The sequence below is a fragment of the Pagrus pagrus genome, assembly GCF_965226575.1.
Source record: "Pagrus pagrus genome assembly, chromosome: 13".
In the NCBI taxonomy this organism is placed as follows: Eukaryota; Metazoa; Chordata; class Actinopteri; order Spariformes; family Sparidae; genus Pagrus; species Pagrus pagrus.
This window is the reverse complement of record NC_140197.1, coordinates 1,593,455-1,611,368: the sequence shown is the minus strand read 5'-3', so window position 1 is coordinate 1,611,368 and position 17,914 is coordinate 1,593,455. Positions and strand designations below refer to the sequence as shown.

Below are 17,914 nucleotides of genomic sequence, written 5' to 3'. Positions count from 1 at the left end.
ATGGGAAAAGGGCAGTGAAGAGGCCAGTGATGATCATTTGTGATGGCTCTTTAGTGCTTCTGCAGTCCATTTCTTTTACATTCTGCAGACTAAGCCTAGAGGATCTTCTGCAGAAGTACTTTGAAGTCATCACTGGCCAACATCAAGCAGAAAGGTTTGACCTTCCCATTCTGCACAGATGCTTAAGCCACATCATGAAGAATGCAAAGGATCTGTGCAAAAAGCAGTAGGTATTTTTTTATTTGAACTATTTTATAGTACAATCAAAAATTTAACTAAATGTTAATTTATGTTTTCTGGCTTTATTTTTAGTGTTCAAAACCATTACAAGCTGGCCATGCATATATTTGGGCTACTTGCATGTTCCACAACTCTAGAAGAGATGGATGAGGTCATTCTCAGTGCCACAGTCCTGTTCTGTAGTCCTTGCACTGGAGACAATGTGTCAAAGCACTACAGCAACCTCCAAGTCCTTATACAGTAAATGGGAACATTTGAAGTTGAGGAAGAAAAAATTGTTGCTGAGGACTACAAGGTAATTCACAAAATTCTACTTCTATTCATAGTGCACACTGTTGACCGCATACATGGATTTCATGGACTATAATGACCTTGTTGTTTACATGAGTATATTTAATTAGAATTGTGTGAAATTGCAGAAATTGTATTTTTCTTTAGAGCTTACACAGATTTCATTTACTTTTTTTCAGTGCGATGTCACTGCCACACCTATCCAGAATCACTTCCAACAAATAATTGACAGGGCACCTCTTGACCATGATGGTGAAGAAAACAACTATCATGCACCAAATTTCATTGCCCGGTTGGCTAAATACTTCCTGCCGCATGCCACTCTGTGGTCTGGTCTGATGCTAGGTATTTTTTGCAAGTTCTGTTTTAAAAGTGTAGTAATTTATAAAAACAACATATTAACAATATATTCAATGTCATTGTTGTCTTCTTTTACGTTCTCATTATATTTACAGGGGATATTGGCCGTCATGGTACAGGCCCAGCATACCAGCATTTCAGCAAGATCCACAAAGAAGTCAGTCAGTCCAATAAACAGGTAAATACTGTTCAGATATGTTTAACATTTTGTTTATCAATAGCTGCAATTTTGAATAGTGATGTTCCTTAAAATGACTGCAGAAAAATTGAAAAAATTCAATCTTTTCAGAACTTTACACCAGACAACCGGACACAGGGCATTATGGAAAAAAATCAGTGGGACCTCAAGAGAATAAGATTCCAGAGAAGGCGACTCACACGACTTGATGATTTTGTGCAGACATACCAAAAAATGCATGATGCACTGATCATTGAATACCAAGACAGAGAAAGAACCAGAAAGAAAGTGAGGAGTATTTTTTGTTTTTGTAATTGTGCCAGATCATACATTTCATTTCATTCATTGATCTTCATCACATGTGTGTATATTGTATGTCCTCTAGTCTTTTCGAGTGGAAATGGAGCAGTGGAAGAAGAAAAGTCAGGGGCGTAAAGGAGTATACGTCTCCCCACTAGTGAAGAGTCTCCCATTCAAAGACGTGAGAAGCAATGTACTCTTTTAGGTTTTAATAATACCCATTATCTTATAAAAATGTAAAAGAATTTGCTGAATGCATGTGTATAAGTATTTTAATTATTATTATTTATATTTTTTTTTGGTCTGTTCTTTTTGGTCAGAAGAAGTCTCCAAAGGCAGCCACCAATGAACCCAAAGAAAAACCCGAAGCTGTAATCTCAACACAGGTGATTTTTTTAATATCATTCATGAATAACATTCTATATATCTTATCAGTATATAAATGGAACATTAATATTACAATATACTGTATGAATACAATTAGTAGTTTCACTGTAAAACCTAACAGTACATCTTACTAAAAGAAATAAGTAGACATAACTTAAATCTCAAAAATCGTTGGGGTTACTCATTCTCCTGAATTAACTGAATTTAAGAATTAATAATTGATGTAATAACTCTTTTGTTTTGAGTGCTTCTCAAATATGGAACATTTTAAGTACAACTTATTTATTCCAGTGTGTTCCATTGACTTATTTAACTTAAGTGTAGCTATATCATTTTTTATTAGACTATATAAGCTACACTTTCTGTAATTAGTTTTTATGGCTATGTCTATTATTTATTATTATTTCTGTTGATTATGCAATGCCCAATTAAAACAAATAATTACTGTGACATAATTTGAATGATCACAGTGTAAAGATTTAAAGTTAATCACAGAAAATTGGCATAAATCAATAAGCTTATGACACACATTTTCGTTCAACTTATTTTTTTGATTGTGTCTCAAACAGCTTGTGTGCGTTTTAACAGGCGCTAGCTCTTTATGTTTGGGAAACCCATTTACCAAAAACAATATCAGTAACCCTGCCAGTTCACGTTGTGGTCTTTGTGAAGGTGACACATTTGGACTTGTTTTTGCATGGTGATTGTAAGTAGCCCTCTGTTTTTAGTTGGGAAACCCCGTTTACTGGCTCTTTTTTTTTCAACGTGAGCAGTGAACTACGGTTCAACTCGTGGTCTTCACACGCACAGCGACAGGAGAGAGGAGACGGAGCGGGCTATTTTTGGACATCTTTTCATGGTTAGCATCAACTCCGGGACAGCAGACCCTTGCTTTTTCGCCGAAATTGGATAACTTTCGACACATTACCCAGCCGGGGAACCGTTTTATTGTCTACTTGAGGTAATGTTGCTCTGTTGTGCTTTACATTGCATGTAGTTTGATAGTGTTAGCAACTGCTGCTAGGTTGCAAGCTCGATAAAAACTTTAGTTATTCGAAAGAAAACACAATTTTTAATAACTGCATGCCTTTTTAACTAACCAAGGGTGAGTTTAGTCATGTGTTTTATTCTTTACTAAGTCACAGTTACCACTGGTAAGCTAGCAAAACGTTCGTCGAGGATGTTTTAGCGCCTAAAATCACGTCTTCAGCTCTGCGTCTTTTGGGCAGGTTTTCGTCAAAGTCGGGTTAAATTAGCCTAGCAATTGATCCGTTTTTGTGGCGTTTTTACCCTACACCAGTTGATTTGTCAGGAACAAATAATGTGGAAATGTAAATTGTGCGTTTTTTCTAGTAACTTAAAAATACAATTACTGAGACATTACAGACTTTACCATGGTCAGTATTCAAGAGTTTCACCTTTACCATGCCTCTACAACAGCTGCATGTGTACATTTAGTACTTTTAATTCATTAAAGGTACATTTGTCAAGAATTCATGCAGGGAAAAGAAAGGTAGATGGTGACACGACTGGTTTGACTGTAAAAAGGGCATTTCATTGCCCTGTTTGTGATTTTAAACAGCCATTTGCTGAGAGAGAAATGTTTATACATCTTCGGGGGCATTTAAGGAAAAAAGAAACCGTTCCCTGTCCAGTCAGGGCCTGCACGTTTAAAACAAATGTGTACTCCACGTTCAATGCACACAGATGCAGAGAACATCGAGATACCTGTGACTATGATGACATTATAGTGCAAAATGATGTAAATGTCTCCCAGGATAGTGACATTGAACAGGATCCAGGTGAACTGACAGATGAAAATGAAACTACCCCTGTAGCAGGAGGTAGCAATGAGAAGTTAGCAGAGCAGCTACAATTCAATCTGGCTGCCTTTTTCTTAAAAATGCAAACTGTTCTCCATGTGTCACAGAGGGCAACACAGGAAATCATTGAACATGTTGATCAGTTGTTTTTACTGTCAGAACCTGTTGTCAGGGAATCTGTAATAAAAATAATGGAAAAAAATAATTGCCCCTTTACTGACACACTTGTGAGTGAGATAGTCCAGGCAGTGTCGGAGAGTAATGTATTGCATAAGTCAGTTACAGCTGAAGGACCCCTTTCAACTGCCAAAAGGAGGAAAACATATTATGAAGAAAAGTTTCCACTTATTAGGCCTGTCGAATACCTGATTGAGTCGTCACAGCATACCTTTATGTATGTACCTATTCTCAGTACTTTGCAACAGTTGTTAAAAAAAACAGATGTACTTGAGAAAGTCAAAGAAACCCCTTCTAAGTTGCCTGGACAGTATTTGTCACACTGTGATGGCTCCTACTACCAGGAAAATCAGCTTCTCTCAGATGAGGGTCAGCAATTATCATTAATTCTTTATGTTGATGATTTTGAAATCGCAAACCCCCTAGGAACATCACGAAAAATACACAAAGTATGCGCAGTTTATTGGACATTAGCTAACCTGCCAGCAAAGTACCGTTCAGCTCTCCATTCAACTCAACTTGCCCTTTTGTGCAATTCTAATGATGTGCGGGAATTTGGATTTTCAAAAGTCTTTGCACCCCTCTTAAAGGACCTAAGAACTCTTGAAGAGGTGGGCGTCTATATTGAGGCCTTTGGTGACTGTGTCAAAGGAACAGTCTTCTCAGTTGCAGCTGATAACCTTGCTGCCCACGCTAGCTGGCTTCAATGAGAGCTTCAGGTCTACATATTTCTGTAGATTTTGCCTTACCACTCAGACTGAAATGCAAGTATCTGATGCAGTCACTGGTGTTAACCTGAGAACCAAAGATCTGCATGACAGCCTTGTTCAAGAAGTTCAGAAAGGTGACGCTGAACAGGGTTATGGGGTAAAACGCAGTTGTGTTCTCTCTGACCATCTCAAATATTTTCATCCTCTCACAGGATTTCCACCTGATGTCCTGCATGACCTGTTTGAAGGTGTGGTTCCCGTTGATTTGGCACATTGTTTGAAAGGTATGATTGCAAAAAAATATTTCACTTTGGAGGAGCTGAATAGAGCAATATTGTTTTTTCCCTATCAGCATTCTGATAAGGTTGACCGCCCTCACCCAATTCCTCAAACTTTTGTCAGTCGAGGAACAATTGGTGGGAATGGACATGAGAATCACACTCTGCTCAGGCTGCTTTCTCTTCTCATTGGCTCCAGAGTCCTAGAAGGAGACAAATTCTGGGAGGTGCTAATGGACTTAAAAGATATTGTGGAACTGGCTGTGTCTCATAGCTTTACTGACGAAACGATTCAGTGCATGGCTTGCAAGTTTTTAGATCACAGGCAGTTGCTACAAGAAGTCTTGCCCAGTTTAAGATTAAGACCAAAGCACCATTTTATTGAGCATTATCCACATCTCATAAAATGTTTTGGTCCACTGGTGCATCTCTGGACAATGAGATTTGAGGGAAAGCACAAAATCTTCAAGAAAATTGTTCATGACACTAATAACTACAAAAATGTGTTAAAAACTTTAGCAGAGAGACACCAGAGCATGATGGCTTTCTATTTGTCTTCACCACGGTTTTTTAAGCCTTCAGTACAAACTTCAAAAGTGGAGTCAGTCTATGTCGATTCATTGCCTGTCGACACACATGTGTTAATATCCAGCATGACAGACAGCAGCAGTGTTTATCGCACAAAACAGCTAACCATTGAGGGCACAACCTTTGTGACTGGCATGTTTGTTTGCACCGGGACACATGCTGCCTTGCCTGAGTTTAAGGAGATCAGAAACATATTCCTAATCCAGAATGATATCTTCTTTTTACTGAAAGACTATGACACCGAATACACTGAGCATCTGCGCTCGTATCATCTAAAAGATCATACAAGCAAGGGCCATACAGTGAAATCTGTGTTGCAGTTGGCTGACCAAATGCCACAGTTTGCCTACAAAGTCTATGGCAAGCTAATTATAACAACTAAACATTTTATTACAGTCACAGAGTGAGAGCCACATCACCCCAGAGGACATCCTCCTCTTCCCCCTGGGACCTAAGGGAGACTTAAGATCTCAGACCCTTTCTATCACCAGTAGAGATCACCTTGACACCCAGGACAACATACTGTAAGGTAATGTAAGTTTACACGTTTGCTTTTCTCACACACCATGATCTGTTCTCAATATGTAAACCAGTACTTACTTTGAAATAAATCGTTTGCCATTATGTGAAGATAAAATCTAATCAGTCTCTTGTCTGTAAATTGAGGTAAAAACTGCAGTTAGTTTTTAAGCTTTGCGCAGGACTGTAATGCTACCCTTGCTCAGTCTACAAGTAACAAAATGTGATGTGTTGTCCATGTCAGCTTATAAAAACAAAGAGCAAGGAAATGCAGTTATTTTTTGTGTTTTTCGTTACAGGTGCCTCTTACACAGTGTAAATGGAGGTTTCTGACGTCCTCAAACTAAGGGTCGTCCTTGACGATGTCAATGCTGAGAGGCTGATTTTGCCCTCTCGTCCTGAGACTATAAATGCCCTCATATCTGAGGTGAAAAATAAACTGAACCTGATGTATGAATTCCGGCTTCAGTTTCAAGATCCGGAATTTGACAATGCTTTATGCAATTTAGTAAACATAGAGGACCTGCCATCCAAGGCAACTATTCAAGTAGTAAGACTCATTGAGGCAGACTTGTCCTCTACAAGCACGGATGATACCGTGTTACTGTCTGACAATACTGATTCACCTGAGCGTCTTTGCCGGTGGCCAGAAGTCTTCATTGTTCCAACATTCTCATATGAGGTGGAGTATTCTCTGAGAGAGGGCAACTCTGTATCTGAGAGAGAAGGGAGAGGTCTCCGATTGACCAGAGATCAAAAACACAACATACTTGACATCATGGCTGCTGAAATATATAAGCACAAAGCTTATCCTAGTACATCACAGATTGGCAAGGCTGCAGAGGCTTTAGTCAGGAAACACCCCTGCCTCAAAGAACAAGGTTCCAAAACTGGATGTGAGGGTTGGAAGAACAGCCTTCGCTTTAAGATGGGCAACTACAGGACCAAACTTTGCAGGGCTGGTATAAAAGATGTGGCTGTGAATGCAGGCAAGCGTAGCAGGACCAATCCAGATGGCACAGCTTCCAGGGCAAACATCAAAAGACCAAGAAGAGGAGAAGTTAACTTCCTTCCCAATTATCCCTCTGGTGAAACAAAGGACACACTGGAGATGCAGAGGCTTAACATGGTGGAGGAGTTCAAGAAGACCTCGGCTGAAAGAGACATGCTTCTTATCAACCAACAAATGCAGCGTACCTTTTCACTAAGGCGTGAAGAAATTGTCAATTCTGCTCCTCCGATTGATGAACTAAGGGACAGATGGCCTGCACTTTTTTGTGAAGCCCAGGTGAGTAGAAAACTTACAACTTTAAAGAATCACTTAAAAAGCTGACAAGACACGTGAACACAATTATCATTGCACTGGGCGATATGGAAAAAATCATTAATAAATCATATATATCTGATGTCTTAGATATTTCTGTCTTAAAAGTAAAAGTTTTATACAACAATACCTGACCCAGTTTACAGTTGTGATTATTATCAAATCAAGGTAATTTTGGTAATTGGTGTGTTTGTTTCTCTGTGCAGCTCTACTGCGAATTTCATAGGATCACACATCAAAATCTGCCATCTTCCTTTTTTTCTGCGTTGGATAAATACACACCACAGCTTCTGAAATTGTACAAAAAGAAGACGACTGGAAGGTTTGGAGAGAAGCTGCAGCATGTTGTGACAGCATATGAAGAACAGGTAAACACATTTTTATTACATTACATTGACAATTTATGTGAACAGCTGACTTGAGCATCAGCTAATGTATCTATGTCTTTGTTCAAAAGGACAAGAACAACATCACTGCAGCCAGAACAGCAGCCCTTGCCGGCCTACCACTGTACCTGAAAGAGGATTCGTCAGACATATTCAAGACTTGCACGGTAATTCTTTATTCTCCTGCATCAAAACTTGAAACTGAAATATCACTGAACAGAGTTAATTGAAACTGCCTTATACGGTGTGCCCAATTGGCTTCCTTTTGAGGAAGACTAGTTATCACTGTTTATGTCCTTTCACTCTTTAGGTCTAGATCATGTTAACATTTTACACATAACATTTCTGTGTGAAAGTCTTACCAGGAAAAGGCTACTGCATTTAAGGTTGCAAAAATGAGTTCCATTGTGCACGTGTGATTCAGACTTGTGTGTGAGAAGCATGTCCCTCAACAGTGTAAACCAGAATTTCCCTCAGAAATAAATAAAGTATATAACATTAAAAAAAAATCAAATTTTATTTTTCATAAGTTTGCATGTTTACAGTCGATTCTTTTATAATGCCCATATGTCTACATTTACACAAAGACTGGTAGTTGCCTGGATCATTCCTATTGTCCATTCTTCCTCAAAATAATACTTTTCTTCACTTGCTTACCAATGATCTGATTCAGAGAGGATTTGAAGGACCGAAATCAATTAAAATGTTCAGAAAAATCAAATTCTTTAATTTAGAGTCATAACAGAAAAAACTGCCTCCCTGATGCTCTTCCTTTTCACGTTGGCTCTTGCTGCCTGCTTTAGTGTTGTTGGCATCTTCAGGTTTGTGCTTATTTGCCATGAAAAAATGTACTCAAAAAGCATAAAAAAAGCAAACAGCCCAAGGAAAAATCAAACTATTCATATCATTGCATTAAACCAGGTTTCATGGGGGGCGCCAATAGACTAGCACTTATGTTATGCTTTGTGTTCGAATCCAACCTCGGCCCTTTGCTGCATGTCACCCCCTTGGTTTAAAAAAAAGAAAGAAAAAAAAGTCATTTATTTTTGACAGCCATTTTTTATAAAAAGTTTCTATGGTTCTGGTGGGTTATCTGTTTGCTGCATGTATCTGGTGGTATTCATCTGGTTTTTAAGAATACAAATTATCTCACTGATAATGTAAAACTTATATTTCAAAAATGGTTCACCTGGCATTAAAGGGTTAAGATTATCCACTTGATTAGCATTACTAAGACTGATGAATCCTTATTAACTGAAGTTTAACATTGCAGTTTAATTTCACAGAAAAGAGGACATTGGATTTAGTCCTTAATTGCATCCATCATAGTTGTGTGAAGTTATCTCTGCTTTATGTTAGGCAGTAAGAACGGTTTCATAGTTGTTTACTTATTTGCCCGTTTTATTGTTTTTGTGTTGCTTCCACTTGTATATTAAAATCTGGTAGGGGTTACACATGTATTAGTTTAGTTATTCTTAAATTCTTCCTCACACATACTAAATACATACTTCTTCCCCAGGACGAGTTTGAGGTGTCCCAGGGGGAAGCTGTGGCTTTGGTGGCAGTGGTCGCTGAAGATGAGGTGCTGACAGGAGTTCCTTTTGACACGCAGCATGTGTCCATCATCCTGGAAGGCCAGGTTGTGATGTCTACAAGATCATGGACTGACTCACTTGTTGTTTTGTTTGGTTTGATTTATGCTCTACATTTGAGCTATCCTGAAAAGCTAAGTGGCTTCTTTGAGTTCATCCAGGTTGTCCTCCTAAATTTTGATGAAGGGAGAAAGCAGCTCAAACCAAAGTTGCAGGCATTGAGAAATGAGCTGGAGTAAATGATCAAGATCTTTGTTGTTTTTTATTGTTCCTGATAATTAGTTCCTTAAAAAGAAAAAATCCCACACACTACTCTTGCTAAGTATCACCAATTTATTAGAGAAAAATCACAACCTTACGGTCAAGGTTCAGAGGGACTGAAGCTTTGTGATTTTTTTCTACTTGGTGATACTTAGCAAGAGTAGTGTGCAGGATGTTTTATTGTCTGCTCGAGTCCCGCTGGCTGTACTGTTGTTGAGCCGTGTTTACATCATGTTTCGATGGACGGGACGGCCTTGAGTATAAAGCTGTTTTAGTCAAGGACTAGAGAGAAGAAGAAAATACTCACTGCTTATTTGGATGTCATGCAAGTGTCTTTTGATCACGGCCATTCTGTGTCAATTTATGTGCAATATGAAGCTACGAGCTAACTAAAGAGCGCCTAACATAAGCCTGCTAACAAAACAATGCAGGACACAGGTGATTGCAGCAAAGGACATTTTTTGAGCAAAGGACAATTTTGTCCTCTGCTTGCGCTTAATGGTGTTTAATTATGGTGCATTCTAATTCATAACTCCTTCATGCGAGGGGAGGGGGGTTGGAGGTGTGTCTGGAGGAGAGCTGGAGGCTTCAGTGTGTCAGAGGTGTCGCCAAACAGAAGTTTGTTTTGGTTTAATGCTGGTGCTCAAGGGCGACATCTACTGAATCATAAAGTCATACATTCTTCCTTTCAAGGGACTATGTGTTTAGTTGCTGTTGAAATTTGTTAATATTGTGCCTGGGTGTTTCTTGTGTTTATATTGCCATAAAGAAATGGCATGTTTAAAAAATGTTTTAAAGCTGTGTAAATGACTACTTCAAATGAACATGGAAATGTTTTGTAGTTATGAATGTTCAGCATTCAGCTTAATAAACAATTTAAGTTGGATCAGAGATTGGTCAATTATATTGTGTTCATGTAACTTGATTGGTTTAAGGCAATCGGTTTCCTCAAATGAATTGAGTAGACAAAATGTAATTTTAAGTTATCACAACTAGAATGTAATAAGTTATTTCAGTTGGAAGACAAAGTTGATTAAACTTAAGTAAAAAGATTTAGCAATACAAGAGGCATTTAAGTTAGTATTACTTAATTCACATACATTTAATGAACACATGTTATATAAGTTGAGTGAATAGCTGCATTTAAGTGTAAAAAGCTAATTCTTTACATTTCACTTCAGTAAATGGAATTAGTAATGCTAACTCATAATACACATGTCACAATAACTCTAGATATACGAGTTATCTTTACTTGCATAAAATAATTGCTGGTACTTAATTTATTTGAGTTAGTAAACTTAAATAGTTCAAGGCAATCGGTTTCCTCAAACAGTTTAAGTTGAACTAACTTGTCAGGTTTTACAGTGTATATTCATAAAATTAAATTATTGGGCTAGGGGTTGATTACCAAATTAACTGTTAAACACGGCTATTAACAGGCATGAATCTGAGATAAGAGAATATACTTGTTAAGTTGGTTGGCAGGCAATAAATCCAATTAAATTACAAATAAAAACATACTACATAAAACAAAAACGAAAGTTGTGTACTGGTTATACAATCTTGTGAGGTATAAATACTGGGAATAATGACTGCTACAGAACAATACATAAGTGGAGACCTGGGGTCCGTTTCACAAAGCAGGTTTAGTGAAAACTCTGAGTCTGTTAACCCTGAAATGAGGGAAACTCTGAGTTTTCCGTTTCACGAAGGGAGGTAACTCAAACCAGAGAAAGAGGGGTAACTCTAGCCTGTTTCACAGAGAGAGGTAACTTAAGCTCTCGGTCAGTTACCATGGTAACATGCTCTATGAACCTAACCTGGTCGGGACCAGGTTTTTCTCACCAAACCTCGAGTTTCTCTCTGTCTCCGCCCTCTTTCAGCCACACACGGTATTTGATTTCCTCATTCATTCAGTCAGCAGGCGAGTTTTGGCGTAATATAGTTCTGCCGTCTGTTTTTTGAGAAAATCATTGCAAAAATCAGTCAGTAGGCGACATTAGAAGTTATATTAGGTGGCGACTATTTTCACTACCATGGCGTGTCCTTTTGATAATGATCCCGTGGATGAAGGTGCAGCATTACTGCGCAGAGAATTAAATATTCGTCGGGAGATGATTATCAGACCGCGCATAGATGTTCTTGCATTTCCAGACAATTATCTTTTTGAGCGGTACCATTTCACGTCACAGTCCATCATTTACATACACAACCTAATCCGTCCTTATTTCCAACATTACCAACCGAAGTCATGCTCTCACATCCCAGCAGATATTGTGTGTTGCGCTGCGTTTTTTTGCAAATGGGAGTTTTTTATACAACGTCGGAGATGCAGAGCACTTTACAAAAGTAAAAAAAAGTAATGAAAGGAAAATAAATATTTTTATGAATAGGCTTAAAATATATAGATAGTTCTAGGCATATTACATTTTATAAAAGCGCTTGTGTCTTGGGGGCTGAGCTCAGAGGATGAGCTCAGCCACTGGCCTTCCTAAATTCTGGGTTAGGGCCAGCTCCTCTGCCTCTGTTAGAGGTGGCGGTGCTGGGCCACCACCCGTTTTACGGGCATCTGCTTTCTTTCTGTTGGCTGAGTAGAAGTCTGTGTTAGTTTAAATAGGCTTAATTCTTTAACAGAACATGATATAGATGAGAAGACATGTATGTGTGTGAAAATAGCATTATGTTGGGGATAAAACAACTGTACAGTCAAACAGCCACTTAATATTTACTTTACAATGTAAAACATGATCAAAATGAGGTACCCCCATGAGATTATGCCGAGGTCTCACCTGTTTGAACAATGTTTTTATGTTTCATCTTAAGCTGCTTACACTTCCTTCTAAAAACGTGCTCAAACTCACCGTATGAGCGCATTAATAAAAAAAAACGTAGCCCTCCTCTTCCCCGTTGCCATGGTGACTCGTCGAATCGGGGCTCCATTGACGCTGTCTTTTTATACTTGTTGCGCACGCGCTTAACTCCAGGTGAAACTACTCCGAGTTGATCAAACTGACTCAAATCAGCTGTTCTGGAACCGAAAACTCAGAGTTTCCTATCTCAGAGTAGATCAACTCAGAGTTCAAGGTTAGACTCAGAGTTTGTTGAACCTGCTTTGTGAAACGGACCCCAGATCTATTGATGGTGATGGCAAGAAAGCTCAGCAGTAAGAGCAGCTGGCCGGGTGGAGAACTGCAATCTATCTGGAAAGACAAATAGTGCAAAAAATATTGTGGTAACAGAGGATGAAGTCAGAATAGAGAAAGTAGAGTCAAAGGACACCATGACATACTGTACAGTGCATAATTATAAGGAATGTGCATACTGACCTCCTGTGATTATATCAGCAGTGTATCCTATCAAGACACTGTCAGCCAGTGGCACAAAGATTAAAATGTCTGTTAAATAAATTAATCTTTGTTGCAATAACACTTGGTTGAGTTTAGATCAGGTGACTGATTTGGAAGTTGAATAATATTCTGTATCTTTGTGTCGAGAAGCTCTTGTGTTGCTTTTGCAGTATGTTTTGGGTCATTATCTTATCCCTTACCTGTACTGTGAAGCACCATCCTATCAGTTCCACAGCATTTGGCTGAATCTGAGCAGATAGCATCCAACTATATACTTCAGAATTCATCCTGCTGCTTCTATCAGCAGTCATGTCATACACAAGGCAAATTTGTAGAATGAGGACTAACAACAATTCTTTTCTTCTAGGATGATTTGGAAGCTGCAGACACTGCCACCAAATCGGAAAGATTGTTTTTGAAGTTGTCCAAAGGGGTCACAGTTTCAGTTTTCAAAGCTGATCTGACTAGCTTCAAGGTCGACGCAGTGGTAAATGCTGCAAATATGCAACTTCAGCATCATGGTGGACTTGCAAAAGCATTATGTGATGCAGGTGGCCCACAGGTACAGGCAGCAAGTAACACCCATGTTGCAAACCATGGCCAATTACAAACGGGAGAAGCTGTTGTTACCGACTCAGGAAACCTGCCATGCTCCAAAATCATTCATGCAGTGGGGCCATGCCTAAGGAGTCACCCAACACCACAAATGATTTCTGTTGCAAAGCCAATGCTAGAAAAGGCAATCTGGAGTGTACTGGAGAAGGCAGAAGAACAAAACCTATTTTCCGTCGCCATTCCGGCTATTAGCTCTGGAATTTTAAATTTTCCTCTGCCACTATGTGCAGACATAATAGCCACCACCATCAAACAGTACATTCACAAGAAGGAAACATGTCCACCCTTCAAAATCCATCTAGTAAATAATGATGAAAAAACAACAAAAGAAATGGAAAGGGCCTGCAAGCTAATACTGGGCGGTCCACCAGTGGACAAGGACACAAAACCGAAGAAAGCGGAAAAGGCAACCACAGCCATGGTCAACCCTCAGGTGACATTTATTTCTCTCTCTCTCTCTCTCATATCCCATGAAAACGACACTTAATACACTAAAATATCACACAAAATTAAAGAACAGTAACATTTTGTGGTTATGTAGAAATAACCTGCTGTATAAGTAATACATTGTGTTGTCTGTATTCACAGAAAGCAGCAGTGCAGCATATAAGAAGGAGAAAATCCAATGTTGAAGGGCCTATTTGGAAAAACTCCAGTGCTACGGGAAAAAAAATTCCAAGAAGGCTCTCCCGACCAGTAAAGATAAATACTCTGCAACAAATCCTTCACCATGACTACTGGTTGACCAGTGATGCCATGGATCAAGCCAGCTACCTCATGGCCAAGGATCATGACCACCTTGACGGATTTCAATCTGTTTTACCGTTTAGCACAATTGCACAAGGAGGGATTGTGGGGACTCCTGAAAAGAAATTTGTTCAGATGTTGAACATCAGACAGAGCCACTGGATAACAGTCAGCAATGTGTTTTGCAATGACACTCAACTCGCCGTTTATGACAGCCAACGTAGCCCTCTGGTCCCAAGAACACTGCAGGCACTGTCCTGGCTGCTAAGGCCACAGTCTGACACTTTTGAAGTTTTGCAACCAGCAGTGCAGCAGCAAACACATTTTAGTAACTGTGGGGTGTTTGCAATAGCCTTTGCATATGCATTATGCAAGGGTCATCAACCAGAACAGTGCATATTCAATGAAAGCAGGATGAGGGCACAGCTGTACAAGTCATTCACAAGAAACATCATCACATTTCGAATGAATGTTGAAGACAGAGAAGCTCAGTCAAAGATCACAAAAACTACAGTACCAGTATACTGTGTTTGCAGAACAGCTCATTACAAAGAGCTGATGGTTCAGTGTTCACTGTGCAAAGACTGGTGTCATCCCACATGCGTCACCATCCCGAGAGCTGTGATCGGGAATGATGACATCTGACAGTGTTCCAAATGTGAACAAGCCAATAGCACTTGAGGTGGAACATTTTATTCATTTAGACCACATTGGTGGAGCACAAAGTGCTCAAAAATCTTACAATTCCTATTTTCAAACATTATTTATCACATTTTTGTCTATGTTGAGAGTTTTTACTATTAGAAATGTATTTATGTTTAAACCAAAAGAAGAAAAAAAACATTTGAAGGCTTCAGTTTGGTATTTAAAGTCGACACTTTATGACAGTTGTAAAATCTTAAAATTCTTATTTTTTAACATTATTTATCACATTTTTGTCTATGTTGAGAGTTTTACTATTAGAAATTTATTTATGTTTAAACCAAAAGAAAAGAAAACATTTGAAGGCTTCCGTTTTGCATTTAAAGTCGACACTTTATGACAGTTGTCAAATCTTAAAATTCTTATTTTTTAACATTATTTATCACATTTTTGTCTATGTTGAGAGTTTTACTATTAAAAATGTATTTATGTTTAAACCAAAAGAAAAAAAAACATTTGAAGGCTTCAGTTTGGTATTTAAAGTCGACACTTTATGACAGTTGTAAAATCTTAAAATTCTTATTTTTTAACATTATTTATCACATTTTTGTCTATGTTGAGAGTTTTACTATTAGAAATTTATTTATGTTTAAACCAAAAGAAAAGAAAACATTTGAAGGCTTCCGTTTTGCATTTAAAGTCGACACTTTATGACAGTTGTCAAATCTTAAAATTCTTATTTTTTAACATTATTTATCACATTTTTGTCTATGTTGAGAGTTTTACTATTAAAAATGTATTTATGTTTAAACCAAAAGAAAAAAAAACATTTGAAGGCTACAGTTTTGTATTTAAAGTCGACACTTTGACAGTTACTGTAAAAATTGCAATTCTTGTATTTATTTGATACTATTTTATTTGGCCTATGACATTTTTCAGAAATATATTTATGTAAATTTGATTTGAAAGTTGATTTTATTTTTTGTTACTAAAGACTTTCTTGGGGTTTTCAATAAAGAAAACAAATGAGCAAACCTCTGTCTTAAATCATGAGGACAGTATCCAGCCAATATGCACTTTGAGAGTGGGAGGGATTTTGAATTAAATTTATTATAAAACCATACAGTAAAATGTCTTGATATTTTCCATAATGATAGTCAGGATCACTCTGAACAAGAATCCATAAAAAATATTAGCAAACCTCCTAAGGAATAATTTTAATTAATTTTTGAAAATCAGGAAATTATCCATTCGCCTTGATGCACTTTGAGAGTGGGAGGGATTTTGAATATAATTTACTATAAAACCATACAGTAAAATGTCTTGATATTTTTTGCTTTCCCATCCAGTTTGGCCAAGTCGGGCACCCGTACCGTAAGTGCAGTAATAGATGCGCAACAGATACTAAGCGGCGGCTGACTTGACGGGGATTTTTCAATCGGCGGCTGGCGTGACCGCAGTCCACTAAGGGCATTAGCCCTTTGTCTTTGCCTTCATCTCTCTCTCTCTCTTTAACTAACCCACGTGTACATGTACACACAAATAAGGGGTTACGCGCGCACACACAGTAATCTTACGAGCGACCTGTTGGAGACTTATGGTTGATGACCTCGCTATAACATAAGATACGTGTGTCTTGTGATATCTCCCTTTTATGATTTCAGAGACGGATGCCTCGTGGTAGCATGTCCACCTTTTGTGGAACAGTAGGTCACTTTTCCTTCAAATTCATTGTAGGCCAACGGTGGTGTAACCATTGCCGTTGGTCAAATCTCGCGCGTTCGTTCATTTGACTAGCTTTAGGTGATGTATTCACGTCTACCAGTTTTGGAATTCTAGACATGATTTAGCAAAATCATTGTCATTTTTGAATTCCACGCATGACTTCTCCAAGTCACGTTTAAGCCATTTTTGTAGTTGAACAAGCCTGAGTTACCCAATTCCGGTTCGGCCATTTTTGTAGTCCTTTAAATGGAACACTCCGGCTGTGTCCGAAATCACTCACTCATTCCCTACTCCCTACTCCCTACATAGGGAGTCCAACATAGTGCACTATAAAGTGAGCTCATCGGCAGAGAGAAAAAAACACTTTCGGACACTACTCAGGCGCTGTTAATTATGCTACTGCTGTTGCACAGTTGAAACGTCAGACATCAACGCTGGTTGTGAACTATCCGTATTTAAAAAGTATACTGTTAATATTGAGTCAAAAGCATTTTAATATACATCCCGATTATTTATATTTATATATATATACAGTATACATAAATATAATCTATATACATGTATGTGCATATGTAATAACGCCACATCCTTTGTCTTTTATCTTGTACCATGCGATCAAAGAGCTATAATTAGACCCCATTTACTTCGCAATTACATACGAGTCTCAGAGCTCTCCAAAATACTCACCATCATCGTCAGATTGTAAGTATAAAGATGAAGGATTTTACATTTATACAAGACATCTAAATCATTAATGTATTGTTAGTGTCAATAATTCACTGGTATTGTCAGACTACACCCCCTCCTGTGGAAACAGACATGGCACAACTTTGTTCATAAATCAGATTAGATGGATGGATAAATAGATATACTTTATTCATCCCTTAGGGGAAATTCAGGTGTCCAGTAGCTCATAAAAACACACACGAATAAATAAGTTAACAACAGCTTATAAAAACACACAAATGAATGAATTAAAAATAATTATTACTGCACATTTCATTTTATTAAGTTGTATTTATTTTTTTTACATATTTTTTATTTTTTGGACACATTTGTTGGGTATCCAGGCTCAGTGCATGACTCTAGAGTCCTGGAAAATAGCCCTCTTTATCCACCTGAGGGCTCTGCATTCTTGGGGATGGTGGATACCCCTGCATGTCCCACCCAGTTGCCCTTGTAAGCCCCTACAGAGAGCCTGTGAGAGGTGTGGACGTTGGGAGCTTTAACCAGCACCATGACTGAATGGGCCTTTGGCATCATGAAGACCAGATGGAGATCAGTCTTCTTCAAGGCTCTGGAGGTGCACCCTGCATTTGCGGTGAAGGTGATTGCCTGTTGTCCCATCTTGCACAACCTCTGCATCAGGGATGGGGACATATTAGAGCCTGTCGAAGAGGTTCAAGATGATGGAGGTGAGCAGC

The 17,914-nt window shown here is 38.4% G+C and overlaps 1 protein-coding gene and 1 long non-coding RNA gene across 2 annotated transcripts; both read left to right on the top strand.

Annotated features, from left to right (window-relative positions):
- Positions 1–756: 756 nt before the first annotated feature.
- LOC311267761 (uncharacterized protein) lies at positions 757–16,189 on the top strand (the record flags this gene model as incomplete). The annotated part of the gene is made up of 7 exons (XM_084370991.1): positions 757–876; positions 987–1,069; positions 1,181–1,357; positions 1,455–1,562; positions 1,690–1,755; positions 13,129–13,248; positions 16,115–16,189. The coding sequence occupies exons 1-7, from the start codon at positions 870–872 to the stop codon at positions 16,187–16,189; spliced, it is 636 nt and encodes a 211-aa protein (XP_084227117.1). The 5' UTR covers positions 757–869.
- Positions 7,460–10,139, top strand: LOC311268671. The gene is made up of 3 exons (XR_014623994.1): positions 7,460–7,543; positions 7,633–7,728; positions 9,081–10,139. It is a non-coding gene; the product is annotated as an uncharacterized lncRNA (long non-coding RNA).
- Positions 16,190–17,914: the final 1,725 nt, after the last annotated feature.